The 17,771-nt window shown below is 43.7% G+C and overlaps 1 protein-coding gene across 1 annotated transcript; it reads left to right on the forward strand.

Annotated features, from left to right (window-relative positions):
• Positions 1–6,492: 6,492 nt before the first annotated feature.
• IL17D (interleukin 17D) lies at positions 6,493–16,975 on the forward strand. The gene is made up of 3 exons (XM_053936392.1): positions 6,493–6,747; positions 6,843–7,153; positions 14,988–16,975. The coding sequence occupies exons 1-3, from the start codon at positions 6,733–6,735 to the stop codon at positions 15,301–15,303; spliced, it is 642 nt and encodes a 213-aa protein (XP_053792367.1). The 5' UTR covers positions 6,493–6,732; the 3' UTR covers positions 15,304–16,975.
• The last annotated feature ends 796 nt before the right edge of the window (positions 16,976–17,771 follow it).

Genomic DNA, 17,771 nt, shown 5'->3' on the forward strand with positions numbered 1-17,771 from the left:
AGGTAAGCTCTGGGGCCTGATCCTTCTAAGCAGGGGAAAAGAGCATGAGAAGGAAGTGGATGGCAGGTGCCTTATTTCTGCAAGTCTCTCTTGATTGTTCCTCAGTCCTGCTGTATCTACTGCTCTGGTTGTAGAATGACAGATTCCTGGATGTCATCGTAGTTATTTCTGTCAGGCTTAGTCTTGGAAGACCTAGACCACCAGGATCCAGTGTGCCATGCAGGAGGGAGCATTTTCAGCTACAGACTGCAGTGGCATGAGGTATCGGAGTTAATTACAGTAAGAGAAAATAAATGGGATCATGGCAGGGAGTGTAGATAAACCTGTGAAACAGTGCAGAAGAGAAGGCAGGCGAGGTGCTGCCATGGTCTTCTAACACAAAGACAATTGAGTAGACTCCACTGGGTTGACCCTGGCTGGATGCCTGGCACCCACTGAAGCCTCTCACTCCCCTCTGCAGCTGGGCAGGGGAGAGAAAATATAACAGAGGGTTCATGGGTTGAGATAAGGACCAAGACATCACTCACCAAAGACCATCACAGGCAAAACCAGATTTGAATCAGAGATACTAATTGAGTTTATTGTTAACAAAATCAGAACAGGATAATGAACAGTTTGAAAACACCTTCCCCCAACCCCTCCCCTCTTCCCAGCTCTACTTCCTCTCACAGTGAGGCTCAGGGAGGCAGGGAATGAGGGTCATGATCGGTTCCGTGGCTTCTCCTGCTGCTCAGGGAGAGGAGTTGTTCCCCTGCTGCACCACGGGGTCCCTCCCATGGGAGAGAGTTCTCAATGAACTTGTCCAATGTGAGTCCATCTCATGAGCAGCAGGCCCTCTCAAACTGCTGCAGCGTGGGTCACTCTTCCCCGGGGTGCAGCCCTTCAAGGACAGGCTGCTCCAGCATGGGCTCCTCTCTCCAGGGGCCTCCCACGGGGTCACTGCCTCCTCTCAGGCATCACCTGCTCCAACATGGGCTCCTCCACGGGCTCCAGGTGGATCTCTGCATCCCTGTGGATCTCCATGGGCTGCAGGGGCACAACTACTCACCACGGTCTGCACCAAGGGCTGGAGGGGAATCTCAGCTCGATGCCTGGAGCACCTCCTGCCCCTCCTTCTGCACTGACCTTGGTGTCTGCAGGGCTGTTCCTCTCACATGTTCTCACCTGGCTCTTCTCTGGCCGCAACTACATCTGTGCAGTAACTTTTTACAAAATTCTTAAATACATTATCTCAGAGGCGTCACCACTATTTCTAATAGGTCCAGCCTTAATCAGCAGCATGTCCATTTTGGAGCCAGCTGGCATTGGCTCCAATGGACATTGGGGAAGCTTCTGGCAGCTTCTCACAAAAGCCATCCCTGTAGACCCCCCACTACCAAAGTTTGGCCATGCAAATCCAATACAGCATCTAATCAAACATTGCAATCACATAGGCATGTCCATGATAAAGTGGCATGAAGTACCAATAACTTGGGATTCAGTTCACAACGTAGTCTGTAGAAACACTCCTGCTGACATCAGAGAGATTTTCATCAGCAGCAGTTTCTCGATTCAGTTTGCCCAGATGCATAACTGTACATTGGGTAAAATTCTGTGGATTACAAACAATTGCACTTTTGTTCCAGCCCTGCACAAACTCACAGGCAGTTCTGGAACATGTTGTTTCCTATGTACAGACTCCCAGGGACTCCTGGAACATGCTGTTTCCTATAGCATGAGGATCTGATTATATAATGCTTTGGGCTATGATGAATTTTCATGTTATTTTGCAAGCACAGTTGAGCTTGTTGTGAACTGACAGAAAGCCATGTGATCCAGCTCCAACACCGGAATAATGAGTCCTGCTGACAGTCAAAATGATGTAGCCCAGGTTTGTCCACTTCAAAGCCATGTTCATTATGGCTGCATCTCTACTAGGATTGCAACATTGCCAGGGCAAGCCCAGAGCAGAGGAGGGGATGTGTACCCAGCTGTTCTGTAAGACCAGTAGCACAGCAGTGCACAGTAGCACAGTTTTGGGCCATGACAATTCATCTCCCAGACAACTGCCTTGCATGATCCAAAGGTAAGCCTGGGTCAGGAGCCATTCTTTGGAAGCAGCTTCAGCGCATCATCCTTCTTCTTTGGTGTAAGATGTTCTGTATGAGGGAACACAAGACTCAAGGACTGGACTCAAGGCCAAAGAGTGATCCCTGATGGCGATTAATACAACTGAATCTGTTGAGAAAGAAGCTACAGGCACATCTCCGAAGTGCTGAGTCACCATGTTAGAATGCCTCAGGCTGTCACACAGGTGAGCACGCCTGTGTGATTCAGGCAGCTCAGCTCTCCAAGGAAATGTGGCCAGGCCAGTGGAGTGCTCGTTTCAAATAATTACCTGGGTTATATGGGATTATTGGGCTATGTTGATGTGATGTCCTTGACCCTGTCCTTGGTTGGCATTTAGCTCGGGTACAGTGAGTTGTGTTCCCTGCTGCCGTAGGATGTCCTTGGTCCTGCAATAGGTCTTAGAAACCACAGGAGTGGAACCCTGAATGAGCTAAATAACTCTATTTTCATCCACAAAATTCAAGCAGAAACATTTTTCAGGCTTGGTTGCACAAAACAGGCTACATCTCTGCAGGTACATGCTTCCAGCAGCATTTAAACACCCGTCTCACGTTTATCATTCTGGAATTAGTAAATTAATAATTTAAGATTCCTGCTATTATATTAATTTATTATTTTATGTTAGAAGAGCAGCAACATTAAACCTAAGTAAATGCTGACCCCCTTGAGAAACTGACTCATGAGGTATTTTAGCTTCTATTGTCATGAAAAGATCTATTATACAATATTAAACAATCCTCAGCTGACCTCTTAGATTTGAGATCTTCCTCAGGATAGGAACTTTACATACCAAGTTACCTTTCTCTTTACCTGTATGAAAAACATCTCTTTGTACAGTAGCCAAATATAAATGACTATTTGAGTAGTATTTATTTCTGAACATGCCTAGCTCTACAGCATCAAAACATTCTTAATCACATTTTTCATGTTTTTCTCTGAACATCCTTTGTCAGATTACATGACTTCTTACTTCTAAAACAAAGCTATTCCAGAGTAAAATAGGAACTGAAATTGGTACAAAGATATAGTTCATAGAATCATAGAATAGTTTGGGTTGGAAGAGACCTTAATGATCATCCAGTTCCAACCCCCCCCTGTTGTGGCAGGGACACCTTCCACTAGACCAGGTTGCTTCAAGCCCCATCCAAACTGGCCTTGAACACTCCCAAGGATGGGGCATCCAAAATTGCCAGTAAATAGTTTTATGATAAAATTTCATTATAAAGGACTGTTTCTCTTGGTTCCTTTGCAAGAGCAGTGTGAGATCATAAGAAATTAATCTAATTTGCTATGTTTTATTTATTCTTGATGTCAAGGACACAGATTATCAACTTTATTGTAAAAAGGCTATTTTTAACCTGTTTGCTCCTCAGTTTCCCCCTTGGCAAAATGAAGTCTTTGGAAGAGTCTGCACTTCTTCAGAATTCACTTTTGCAGAGTTAAATTGCATAAAAACTGTAAAATATGCTGAGATGCTGCTGCAGAAGATGCCATGCCATGGACACTGCAAAGTGGTATCACAACTGCGGGGAAGATGAATGGGAACAGAAGAGTTTGGGTGACAGGTTATCTGCAAACAGAATGTGAGGCAGAAGGACATCTTCTGGGAGTACTTTAATTCTCTCTCTGAAGATTTATACCTGCTGGGGATGCCAGCTGGATGTTTTGTTCTACCCAACAACTTGAGTTGTTCAACTTGAGGTCTGTATGATGATTTTTAAAATTTTTTTCACATCATCATTTCAGATAGAGATAGGATCTCATTAATGCTGTAGCAGTTTGGGAATAAGCAGTTGGAATATGCCAGTGTAGGGCAATTCTGCCATTTTTGTGACAAGCATATTACTGTGGTATCATTAATAATGTTTGTCACAATAATGTGTTTTATTTATGTGTGAACCATAGTATCTGAAACCAGCTGTCATGTGCCAGAGCAGCTATGGAAGACAACAACCTCAAGCAGAAAACTGACAACACTGCTCCTTGGGGATTAATGTGTCTGGAAAGGGCTACATCCTTAAATTTACTATCAGGCTTTCACCATCATTCCAATGGTTCTGAAACAATTTTCCAAATTATAATAATGGTCTGATTATAACATATTTGAAAAGGATTTTTTTCTCCTGCTATGACACATTTTTCTCCAGCTGTTGGTAACAATGTAAGGCTGAAGACACAAACCTAGTGTGTCCTTTATTAAACACGTTTAACATGGCTCTCTGGTGAAATCAGGTGCAGAAAATGTTTCTTCTTATTTATATGAACTCACTAAAAATGTCTGTCTTATTCTTGCTGAGCTTAGTTTTCTTTGGAACATCCTGACTTTCTCATAGCAGGAATCTGTGGAACTGAACTTATTATCTGACACTGATCACTGTGGTGATAATCTCAGGAGGTAGACACCACTCCCAAATATAAATATTGAATGACAATCTCCAGAAAGAACATTTAGAATGTTACGTAAAAGTGAAAGACATAGTTCTGAATCCATTGATTGAAATATCCTGTATTACATCACATTCGGGACAGATTTCATATTACTAAATATTTTTTCAATATTTCATTTACATAGCTATTTTAAATCCCCCTCAAATTCTAAGAAAATTATAAACTAACACCAATGAAAAAGATACTGGTTAGTAATTTCTTAAAGTCATGGAAGAACCTAAGTTGCCCAAGTGTATTAGGGAATATTTTATGACTCAGATGTCTCTAGGGTAGACTATGCCACAAGAACTGGCATAGCGCTCTTAGTTCCTCTGTAGTGGAATCTCATTTGCTGACCTTCCGTGCTTTTTATTGTTTGAATCAATGTGATTTTTCATGAGACAATACAATGCAACTATCATACAGAATTAGAATATTGCCTAGATAAGACCAAAGCCTTAAATTCAATGGCAATTTAATGCCTGTGCCATTGTTTTCTTTTCATCTGCTCTGATTTTTTGAGGCAGGCCTCTCCCAGAAATGTTGATGCATACAAAGGAAGTACATAAAACTCATGTTTTGCAAAGCCAAGTGTGACATCCTCTTGCTACTCAGAAATCTGAAATTTCTGAAGATGCTGGTTGGTCTTAGGAAGAGTAATATAAAAAGACCTATGGTGATAAATATTTGCCATGTTGCCAAACACACCACTCGAAAGTGGTAAAGTAACATAAGGCCAGGTGCATCATCAGGGGTTAGACTGGACTGGGCTAAATGGACACACACCTTGTCCCAGTCTTTTGCCTGAGGATCTGACTGCAAAAGAGAATTTGGAATTCAATTTAAAACTGTCCTTCCTCAGAGCTGAAATCTGATTCAAATCCCACACAGTTAAAGGTCAAGATACTGCTAATAAGTGATACTGATATGTGATGCATAAGGCATCAAAATCACTAAAAATCATAGTTAGATTTAATTGTATGATTTTTCAGAAACCACAAATTCAAGTCAGTTCATTACAGTTATGAATGCCAGACCATCCTGTTTCAACTCCAGCTGTTTGGTGAAGTCTTATATTTGGTCTTATATTTCTGTGGTACCAAGTTGGGGTTTCTCAGTCTTTGTATGAGTTATGATCCCGTTTTCCCTTATTCCCAACCAGTATTTTCATGTTTAACTGTCCTTATCCTAAATGCCTCAATAGATGTGCAAGACTTAATCAGAGCACATGACATACTTGATTCAAGTGATGAATTGTGTCAGAGACCATGATTATATTGTATCATGTGTTTTTAAAAGAATAGATGGAGAAGCCATTGGAGGTCTCAACCTCCTTATAGTACGTACAATGCAAATTTCTCTTCTTCTGAGGCGGCTTCTCTTGCAGCCAGCAGAGTGACCCTGCCCTGGGTGTCTGCGGGAGGATCAGGCCTCACGGCGACCAGCCCCAGTCTTCGTGCTGGACATCAACCACCTCGGTGCCTGCTGGAGAAACGACATAGCTGGGATGGAGAAATGTGCCAGAGGTGTTACCTGGAATCGGGCAAGTCGGAAATCCTAAACTCCTACGAGGGACAGCACCAATTGCCCTAAAGTGACTGGGAGAGTCCGGGCTAGAGCAGTCCCTTCCCCAGCTGTAAATCCCCACATTTTTTCACATCAGCCTTGACACTTTGGCTCCGACTGGGCCAAATCCTCCCGGGCTCTGCCTCGGTCTCGAGCTCTGGCCCAGAGGGTGCCACTGGGTGCCGAGTGTCCCGGCGGGCTTGGGGACAGCCCGGCTCCTGCCCGTGCCGCCGGTGCGGTGGGAGGGAGAGCGGGGCTCCCGACGGCAGCCCCGGGCTTGCGGGAAGCGCCTGGCCGGTGGCTCGGCGGGGTGGCCGCGGCGGGACTCCGGGGCGGGGCGGCGGCCGGGGGGGCCGGTGCCTGGATCCGTCCGTGCCCGCCCGTGCCCACGGGGTATCCCCGGGGCCGCGGGCAGCGCTGGGATGCGGGACCGGCCCGCGCCCGGCGCCGAGTGCTCGCCGCCGCCGTGAGCGCCGCCGAACATGTTCCTGGCAGGCGAGGCCAGGGGAGATGCAGTGAGGCGCGGGGCACTTTTCCAACAGCTCCTCCGCCGGGAGAGCCAGTGGCACGGCGCGGCGCCGCAGCCCGCCGCTCTCCCCGGCTCCCTGGAGGAGAAGCAGCCCGGGCGCCATGCAGCGAGGCAGGGTAAGGGGCTGCGGGCCGGGGGCTGCGGGGCGCGGGCGGTGGCGGGCGCGGCGTCCCCGGTGTCCCCATCCCCGCTGACGGCGGCGTCGTTGCAGGTGCGGGCGGCGCTGGCGGCGCTGCTGGCGCTGCTCTGCGCGGCGCTGCTCCCGCTCCGCCCGGAGGCCGCCAGGGCGCCCAAGCAGCGGCCGGCGCGGACCCGGAGCTGCGGCGAGCGGCCCGAGGAGCTGCTGGAGCAGCTGTACGGGCGGCTGGCGGCGGGCATGCTCAGCGCCTTCCACCACACCCTGCAGCCCGAGCCGCCGGGCCGCCAGCACAACGCCAGCTGCCCCGCCGGGGCACGGCCGCCCGCAGACAAGAGGGTCCGGCTCCCCGTCAACCTGCGCAGCGCATCGCCCTGGGCATACAGGTGACTCCGGGCGCCGGGGGAAGGGAGGTGCGGCCGCCTCAGGGGGCCCGGCGGGCTGTAGGGAGCCGAGGCGGTGTCCCCGTGCGGGACCGGCAGCGCCGGACTCCGCCGGCTTTGCTGCGCCGTGCCCGGGGCGGCTCGGGAGGCGAGGGGCGGCCGCGGCACCGGGCAGCAGCCAGGAAAAGTGCTAAAACACAGTCTAAGTAGGCGATATAAGGTAATTACGTAAAAGCAGCTTGTGTGAGGAATATGTCTAGCGGGCAAAAAGAGAAATGAATGAGGTGGAGCAAGCCATGAGATGGAGCTCACACCCACATCCACACCCACCCGGGAGCACAGACCACCCTCAAAAAGTCACTTAGGCAAATTGTCATATGTGATAATGAGAGGACCCTCAACAAAGGACCACCACCAAAGAAGCACCTCTTGATTCTGCAGCAGCCGCAGAGGGGCTCAGATGCTTTCCCCAAAATGTGACTCCAGACGCGCCGCTGTTTCTAAAATACATCAGGGTACAGTCTGTGTTCCCACCCACCACCAGAGCCGTATCTTCACCTACCAAACACTCCCAAGGACTGGATGTCGCATTTGCTGTAGGAGCGTAGGCAAGGAATGAGTACGGCAGTATTCTACACCTGTGTTTTCAACCTGTGCTTTGGAAACCTCCTTCCCCTGAGGGGGAAACAGGGTCTGACAGACTATTTTTAGGGGGCATAAAAACAACTAAGTAAAGTAAATTTGTTGTGAGGCTGGTTAATACACGAAACAAGGGCCTGCACTTCTATAGGAAGCTCTGGAAAAGCTTGGAAACCACTGATCTAGTACACTAAACCCAGTGTGTGATCACATTCTCAGAAGATTATGAAGTCTTCTGGTGGTTTGAGTAAGACCAGCTTCTGTTTACAGCTTTCTGTAAAAGACTGCAAACAACAGGAAGCTAAAACATGCAAACTTAAAAGGAACTGACTTTCCTGCTACTTTTTATACATTATCCCTGGTATATAGTTTGATGCAGTTCCTGTGTATTCAGCAAACAGTTATCTCCTTGTTAGGCTCTCCAATAAATATTTATTTTATGGCATGGGTTTTGCTCGCTTTTAGTGTAAGAAGTAATCCTACTGAGAGAAAGACGGTTTATTTGCTCAGTAAGCCTTTCATAAGCAAAGTATTTTTAGCACTACTTTTTCTCTAAGAAGACTGAGGATTTTTAAGCTACCTAAGAGTGCACAAAGCAAATACCATGAGTGAAACACCTACCATTTGGCTCAGGTATTTTTTACAGCGGTTTTGGAAAATACTAGTGCTATCAGAAAATTGTTCCTCTGGTTTGAAAACCGTGCCTTCATCCTTACATCTTGTTGGACAGGTATTTATTTTCAGTTGGAGCTCTGTATAGACTTCTTAACGGAGAACCAGATGCTTTTTGGGGCTTGGCTTACAAAAGTAAATCCACTGTACTTTTCATCCAAGTGTTTTCAGACAGACCACTAACCATTCACATATAAGTAATTTGATGACATCTCTAAGCTAGGAATTCCAAGCTAGGAACTGTAAAAGATAGTGGGGGAGAAGTATTACACCATTAAAAGCAAAATCTAAAATATTCAGAGGAAAAATGTTTCTTTATGATAAAGAGGCCTGAGTATTCTGTCTAATTAACAGACCTCATTTACAGCTTTTTTTGTGACTGCATTTTTACTGTATCATTAGTGTGCAATGAGACAGCAATAGATATCTCAAGATGTGTAATTAAAGTGTAAAAGATAAGATTGCTAATTAGCTATTACCACCTGCTATCTCATAGATTTTGAAGCTAGATGTGAAAATTTGTTTTGTTCTGTGGTCTTCAACGGGGTACCCTGGAAGCTCCTTAATCCTATTAGAGTTACTCCATATCTTTGAGAGGGACACACAGCTCTCCATTAAAAACAAGTAATGTCCCATTATGCTTTGTCAATGGTTAACCAATTTCATTTACACAATCCCAACAATTTCTTCTCCATGGCTGGAGTGTTAATCTGAAAAGCTGCACACGGCTCTCTTCTGTACAGTGCTTTCCTGACAAGCCTACTTGCATTTAATTCTTTTCCCTCGTAAATTGCAACCCTTCACAGATTCATTGCTATCTCCTTAACTGCCTTCTGAATCACCAAAGTTGGTGAATGCTCATAAATAAATTCACTGTAGGCTCTTGTATGCTCTGATAGGAAACTGCTCAATGGCTGAATCTGACTACTTGAAATTTGCATTAGGGTGCCTGTCCCATTCCAGCGTCTCACAGACATCCTGCTCTCCGGCTTCTTTTCCGCACCTAAAGACTTACAGTGCCGTTCATTTCTGCTCTGTGCAGAAAGGCTCTTTTTTCTTTTTGACGTGCATTTTAATGCCTGAAATACCTCATGCTGTTTCTCTGTCTTCACTGGCGTTGCAGCATTTCCCATTGTTACCATCTGCAGATTTCATTAACATACTGTTTATACTCCCTATTCCAGATCATTAATAATAAAGATATTAAGTCTGGCTCTACTTACCTTCCCCTGAATATCTCCCCAGGCACCTGCTCCAGCTGTTTAACGCTGCTGCTTGTAATTCTTCTGTTCACATGACTGTTCAGTCCAAGTCAACTGGAATTTTTTCATATCAGCATTTATGAGAAAGAATCAAATATATTACTTAGAGAACTGTATAATGTTGACTCTACTGCATTATCTGTATCCCAAGCCTGTCATTCTGTTTTAAGTGTGGAAGAATTGGGTTTGACTGGCTCAAAGCTCAGATAATTCTTGTGTGGCTTCTTTGCTTGTCTTTGTTCTGTGCTTATTGTTTATTTTCTGTTACTTGGTATTTTAATTTGGTTATACAAAAATCAAGACTTACATCATGTTTGGTTTGCTGCAAACCAGAGATACAGGAGTTGTACATGGATTGCACCTCAGATCCATCTGGTCCCAAACCCTGCTGCTAACAGCAACCAACAGGTGGTATTTAAGGCAAAAGTTAGGGGGAAAATACTTGTTCACGTGTCTGATACTGAAATTCCATCCTGGTGGCCACAGGAGATCAGTATATAACTCAGGGCACAGAGTTTAATCACGCGAATCACTCTTTGCTCTGCAGAGCTATAAAGAGACAGCAGAGTTCCCTGAAGTCAGTTGAGCATGCTGGATTTGCTCAGCAGTTCAGGAAGTTGGGCTACAAATTACTCAGCTTTTTTTAAAAAATAGAGCCAGCAGGAGGAGTTCTGCCATGAAATCATCCTTCCATGAAACCATCAGGCTGACTGTGTGCCAGCTTGCGACATCTGTCCAGGGGTTGCTTGTCCTTTTTAGCACTATTACATGGACAGTCAATGAAATCCAGAAAGCCTGCTTGTACAAGGATATTCTGGCAAGTGCAAGTAGCATTTGGCTACTGCTGTGGTTCAGAATTGCTTAACAAGAATTAATTATATGGGTGGACCTGCAGACCCTACTGACAGCGGAGGATAGGTGCTCTTGTTAACACTTACAGAAGCCATTCACCAATCATGGTGAATCATTAGCAGGGCAAGCACAGCTCCAGAGATGCACAGAAAAGTTGCTCATGGACAAGAGCCATTATAAAAACGATTAATTTTAAATGTCTGCCTAAACATTTGTGGGGGGTCTGATCATAAAGCTCAGAGCAAACATTGAAAAATCTGATCCCGCTGAAGTCAGCAAAGCTTTTACAGGTAGTGCTGATTTGTGATTCTATTAATGGTGCTGCAGAGCACAGGTGACATTCATTAACTAGCTGTAGCTATCAGCTCTATTTTCTGATGTCTTAAGGCTACAATAACAATCATAACTAGTTTGCAAACACACTTCTATGGGAGTTTAGCAAAATTTTTTGTGTGTATTCAAGAAGTCTTTCAGGTTTCTGAATTTCCAAATCCTGTGGCTTTTGTTTCTGCCTCTGGGGCCTAATTCTGCATCTCCTAATGGTTAATTTACAAAGATTTAACTTTTATTATCAGTGTTGCTCTGATGATGTTAGCCAAGTTAGCCAGTCCCTCTCTCAAACATTGCCCAGCTTGTTTTTTCTGTTTTTCAAAAATCAGTTTCAGTTTATAAGCTCAAAAATCAGTTTCAGTTTATAAGCATCCTTGGTTTAGTGCTCATTTACATAAATTCTTAATACAAGTAATATAGGCAAGTCATTTTTCACTGGTAAAAGCCAAGCTTGTCTGCAGTGTGTTGAACAAAGTCATACAGGAGGGCTTTCCTTCAAATAATACTCCAGTGATTTTCTAGAAGCTTATCCAAGGCATTTTCCAGGATTTAACATTACCATGTGGCATGGTATGCATGTCCCAAAGATGGAGCCAAGGGAAAGAATACAAGGGGATGCAGAGCTGTCATTCTTTTTAGCTGAGCACGTTTGTACAGCTCTTCAGAAAATCAGTTAGCACTGGGCTAGCACTGTGCAAGCACTGTGCTACCCATAGTAGTAATACCTATATTGCTGCCTGTATAAAAAATAAATCATAACATGAACAAAAGAACACCTGCTATAGGGAAAGAAATGTCTTGGCAAGGAGGGAAAAAAGCTGTTAGCTCTTAATCCTGTAAGTATTTCAGAGTGTGAAGGAAGGGGATGATGATCTGCTTATTAGACTTTTGATAACATCCAGCTGTAAGCCCAGTGCTAACACTGATTTTCTGAAGAGTCGGCTCCCTGCCCCAGCACAGCATCTGACCCTGTGGAATCAGAAGCTTGGAAATTATGAAGTGACAATATTATTAAAAATACTACTTATAAAAGTAGTGGTACAGGAGAAGGCAGATGAAGACTCTGCAAGTGTTTTACTTCTGACAGGAAGTTTTCTCTTGAGTTTCCAGGCTCAGTATGTAAATGGCAGGAAGTTTGTTTTTCACTGGGAGCTCTCAAAGCACTCATAGGGTCATAAGGAAAAGTAGCCAAGTCACACTTCATTAGCAGTTCCAGTTCAGCACAAACCTGAACTTCTTGTTCCAGCTTCTTGTTCCAGCAGATGGAAACAGAGCAGCCCGGCACAGCTCACTGCTCCTGTCACTTGTGAACCAGGAGTGCTGGCGACGCAGACTTGGCTTTCCACAGCAGTGACCTGAGTTCACAGGACACAGGCAATCCTCATCAAAGTGCCTGGGCTTATATTCTACTTTTATAAAATGTCTGGTTTGCAGCAGTGGCCAGCAAGTGACACAAGGCTGCAGGGGACACTTGAGTACCAGGGGAAAGTTGCACTTCTCTGGTTCTCCACCACTCTTCCCAGCTCCGTCCATCTCTTGGGTGTAACGGAAGACATAGCAGGAACTTGGAGCGTGCATTTTTACCTGGTTAGTTAATCTGATCAAAAATGTTTACCCTCTTCTAGGAGAAGATGTCAAAATATGATTTGTACTGGTTGGTGTTTCTTAGTGGCTCCTACCCAAGCAGGTCTGGGTTCCCTAGAAAGACACAAATAAGGTTTTGTTTATATGGCTTTTCTGAACAGGTTTGAGTTACAGATGCAAAACCTTGTATATGGCTTCAAATTTTAGTGACATTTGAGTTTAGGTGTTAATTTCAGGAGGCATTACTTAGAGGCTTCAGTCTTGAAGTTCTGGTCTGGATGCAAAACCACATCTATATTTTCAATCCATCATTAAGTTTGGATTCTCTCTGATTCCTTCCAGTTCTCACTGTGATGTATTAACATCAAACTTAGTAATATAAGAGATTTTTTCCCCTTGGAAAGTAGAAAACCATGCCACAACCACACCATCTTTCAAAAAACCCACCCCATTAATACTTGATTTTTTCCACGTGGGAATTTGGATGAGAAAGGTAGTTGTAGACCATGATTCCAGTGACAGTGTTCTCCTGTTATCAGTGAAACCTCTCATGTTTGCATGCAGAAGCATGTTCATGCTTTCCACAAATAACGATATCATAAACCAGGTGCTAGAGATAATACAGTAAATACCAATAACTTGACACATGGTGTGTTTAACAATCCACCACTGAAATTATTCACACTTGAGTTTGAAATGGGAATGTATCACAGTAGAAAGGCCTGTGTTCCCCTTTCTTCCCTTCTGCTGGCTACCAGACATTTTATTTCACACTGATCCTGTAACATGAAGGTATTTCCTGGGGAAGTAAGCAAGTATAAATGGGACAGAGGAGCATTGCAAAAAATATCTGCAACATCACAGATGTCTGCTATTAGGGAACTGGTCAGATTTTTTTTTTGTGAGGAAAACAAATACTTTAAATTTTATATATATATATATATATATGTATATACACATACATAATGGTCATAATATATGTATTAAAAAGTCTCTTTTCCTTGATGACAGGATAATCAAGTTTGTGTTTGGCAAAAGCTGTGATTCCAGATTTCCTTTAACCAGATAAACTGGTGATACTTCTGAAAAGGGCAGCTCCCTTCTGTCCCTGCCTAAGCTGCTTGTTCACTCTGGCTGGTTGGTGCAGAGCTCTGTGTACATGTGTGGCAAGACAGCTGACAGACCAAACCTCAGCTTCTGATGGAGTTATTCCTTAGCTGAATGAGTTCCTTGATCAATCCTGTGACCAGGAAAACATCAGTGTCAGCCCAGGGGTGGTGTGAGAGGGAGAGCCAGGCTGCCTGTTCTCACAAGGATAGATTTTGTTGACTAGCTGTGATTGCAGTCACAGCTTGAGGCAGACTTTGGGTTCTGCCTCTTCCAAATCTGAAACCTCTTCTCGTCTCAGGGACAGACTGAAGAGATAAACGGTGAACACTTTGATATCCAAGAAAGTGCTGCCAACCCTGGGAAACACAATTTAGGAATTGCTTTAAATCTATTAAGATTTAAGATCACTTTAAGATCTATTAAGAGATCCCACCTGGAGGACTGCATCCAGCTCTGGGATCAAAACACAAGAAGAACGTGGACCTGTTAGAGTGAGTCCAGAGAAGGCCATGAAAACACTCAAAGGATGGAGAACCTCTCCTATAAAGACAGGCTGAACCTTCCAGTATCTCAAGGGGGCCTACAAGAGAGCTGGAGAAGGACTCTTCACAAGGGCATGGAGTGATAGGACAAGGAATAATGGCTTTAAACTGGAAGACAGCAGGTTTAGATCAGATACTGGGAAGAATTAAGAAGTGAGGGTGGCGAGACATTGGCACAGGTTGCCCAGAGAAGGTGTGGATACCTCATCCCAGGAAGTTGCAGTTTATTTCAGTGTGGGCATGAAAATGTTGCTCTTCTGTGGTTAGAGGAAGATACAGTAGACATGAATTAGAAAAACAATACAGAGTTCAGCTTTCAAGGGGAAGTCACATTTATGACCCCAAATATACTAGGGAGAAAAACCTATTGCAGAAATAATAGTATAATTCAATTTTATTAAAATTACTAAATTTTAAAACACCATGTTATGGCTTTAACAATAATAATGTTAATGAGGATTTGTACCTGTTTTTGAAGAACTCAAGGCAGATAAAAAGTTTAGAAATGCCCAAGCGTCCTTTTTAATGCTCTGTTTGCCTATTCAGTCCAAAATGCAAAACTCATTCTGTTTAAACCCTTGAATCTCACAATTCAGAAAGCCAGACACTTCATACTTCCATGTGCACTGTAGGACCCAAACAATTCTGTAACCTGTTCATGTTTTTTTTTTTACACCTTACAAATTAGAAGCCAGACAGCAACAGCTACAGCTATTTTTCCTGGCGAAGACAACAAAAACATGATATAATTATTATAATGATATAATGATATATAAGATTATATAATTCCAGATGAATATACCTGGTTTGAGAGGTACTAAAGAATCTGTATTTGCTTCCCTCTAGAATTTCCTATGATCCCACGAGATACCCTAAGTACATTCCCGAAGCCTACTGCCTGTGCAAAGGCTGCCTGATGGGGATCTTTGGCGAGGAGAGCTTGCACTTCCGCAGCACCCCGGTGTTCATGCCCACCGTCATCCTGCGCCGCACGCCCGCCTGCGCCGGGGGCCGCTACGTCTACACCGAGGATTACATCACCATCCCTGTGGGCTGCACCTGCGTCCCCGAGCAGGAAAAGGAGGCAGAGAGCGTCAATTCCAGCATAGATAAGCAAGAAGTGAAGTTGCTGGTGGGCCAGAACAAGCCCTCATCGGAATGAGGAATGTATTAAAAGTCATGTTTTAGTACTGGCCTCACATCATCATCTCACCACCTCAGGAAACTGCAGCGCCGCAACAAACACACTCAGTCATCCTCTTTTTCTGCTTACAGTTATTTCAGATATAAGATGGAAAGTCCAGTCACTCAGTTCATTAGAGATGGCAATTAATTCTATTTCTTTTGCTCATGTAAACTTGCTTAGTTCATTATTGCAAACTCCAAAGTAGCCTTTTCTTTTTTCCTTAGAACAGAACATTTTATCTTTGCTTATTCACAGTAAATTTTAGAAGATGATGCAACTGTAAGACATGGTAGCTATTACTATAGCAGGCTACTGGTTGAAGATATTTTTAAGGAATCTCTTATATTCTACTTTAAGTACCCTTATATAAAAATCACTCAGCTGCTGTACATGTGACAAATCAGCAGTTAAAAGGACAATTTCTCTGGCTGGGAGAGCGTCCCTTTATACTGCATAAACTCCAAGCTTTGCTTCTGAGCTGTTGCCTCTTTGGCTAATTTATACACTACAGAAAGGAAACCTTTGCTGAGGTGGAGTCATTCATGAAGCAATACTCTATGTGCTTGCTATTTTTAAACTTGCCAAATTGCTAAAGGTACAAAGGTGTTGAGAAAAAACATGCTAGAATATTGTAAAAATGCAGTGGTCTTTCTTGATGCGGACTATGTCTAATTACACAGAAAATATCAATTAGGATAAACACAGTTTGGGTCCCAAGAATTCTGTATTCTATTTCATCCATCACTGACTGCTTAACTTCCTTGCGATAAAACTGTGTTCCATGCAGCTGAAAGGCCAAAACATTTTTCATTTTAGGAGAGGAGATTCCCCATTAAAAAGAAAGTACCAAGGATCAGCTTCACCTCAGGTGCGCTGCAGGTGAGTAAGCAGGTCTTAGGTCTTAACTTCCAGATCCTACAAGAGGTCATTGAGTTGAGTCCCAGCCAATCCAATCTTATTAAATCCAACTGATTTTTACAATTCCTGTTATTCATTTCTCCTTATGCTACATGTAACAGACGATCACCTGCAAAAGCTGACCGGGCAGCCTTCCATCTGTGCAGCCTAATGCTGATGGAACTTGATGGCAGGCCCTCACCAGAAACCCTGCGTACACAAAAACTTGCATTTCCAGAACAAGAGACTGAAGTTGACTCAGCCTAGTGAATGAGAATCAGGAACGTCCAGGCATGCCTTGCACAAATGTAATTCCTCAGAGAGCCACACTCACCAAAACAGATAAACCTCTGAATGCACAGCAGAGAATCTCTTTTACAGATGAAAGATCATGACTGCAATATCTTTACAGAATAAACTTCATATACAGCTATGTATTTGCTATATCATGAATCTCTAAATTTGCCTTAATTCATAGCAGAGAAAGCCCCTACTCTACATAAACAACTCTTCTTCGGAGTGTTGCTGCATGAAGAATGGAAAGACTGTGAGCTAATCACAATTAGCCAGTTGAAGACAGAATGAAAGTCATATCACAACTCCATGTCTTGGTGCATAATTATTGATTGTGCTCTCTCCAACTCAGTCTAGCATAACAGTATTTTTACAGTGCAACCTGTGAAACCTCTTAGAAAGCCTAAAATAACTTTAAGAACTCCAGAAATTAATAAAGATTCCCATCACATTGTCAGATTGAAGTTTGTACCTGTGTTTTTTGTGCAGATGCTTTTCCTCAATTCTCCTTGTCTTTAGATCTGTGTTTCCTCCAATTGTGATGCTTCTATCTCAAGAGGATTCTCAAAGGTGAGTTCAGAGATGGTCATAAAATGTTTATACTACTCAGAGAACAGCTAATTGCCTGGCTGCTGCCAGCAATTATAGGTAGTTTCCTTTTCTCCAGAGAATGTAAATACTTGCAGCAGTTACAACCTCTTTTCCTTCCTCCTAATGTGGAGGAACTTCTCACCCTCTGAACAGAGGGAAATGGTAATCAGAGGGGCTCAAAAGGGAGGCAGACCCACAAAACTGGAGAAACACTGCACTAGGTGATGTTTCAGTAGCCTGATCCAGTTTCACCATTAGATTGTGATGTTTTCCTCCACATACACACTTATGGCAGTGTAAAGCTGAACCTTCAGACTGCACAGTATAGAAAGCAAATTCTTCACCCTAACAGGCAATAAAATAAGCCCAAACAACAATAGCAAAATATCCAACCATGCAGCACTTAACATTTAGTAGATACCCAGAGGGGCTACCAGCTAAATTTGGCCAAACACTGTCCTCCAGCAGAACTCATTGTCTGCCCAAACACTTTTGTTATACAAATTTGTCTGCAACAAATTTGTTATTAGAGCACATGGATATATATTTGCATCATGTGGAGAAAAAAACAATCTCATTTTTTTTACTGCAATTCTCTTGTCTTCCAGACATAAATTATGGAGTCATTTTTAGGTTTTCAAGTAACTAGAGCATGTTCAGGG

Source organism: Vidua chalybeata, chromosome 2 (genome assembly GCF_026979565.1).
Source record: "Vidua chalybeata isolate OUT-0048 chromosome 2, bVidCha1 merged haplotype, whole genome shotgun sequence".
NCBI classification, from domain to species: Eukaryota; Metazoa; Chordata; class Aves; order Passeriformes; family Viduidae; genus Vidua; species Vidua chalybeata.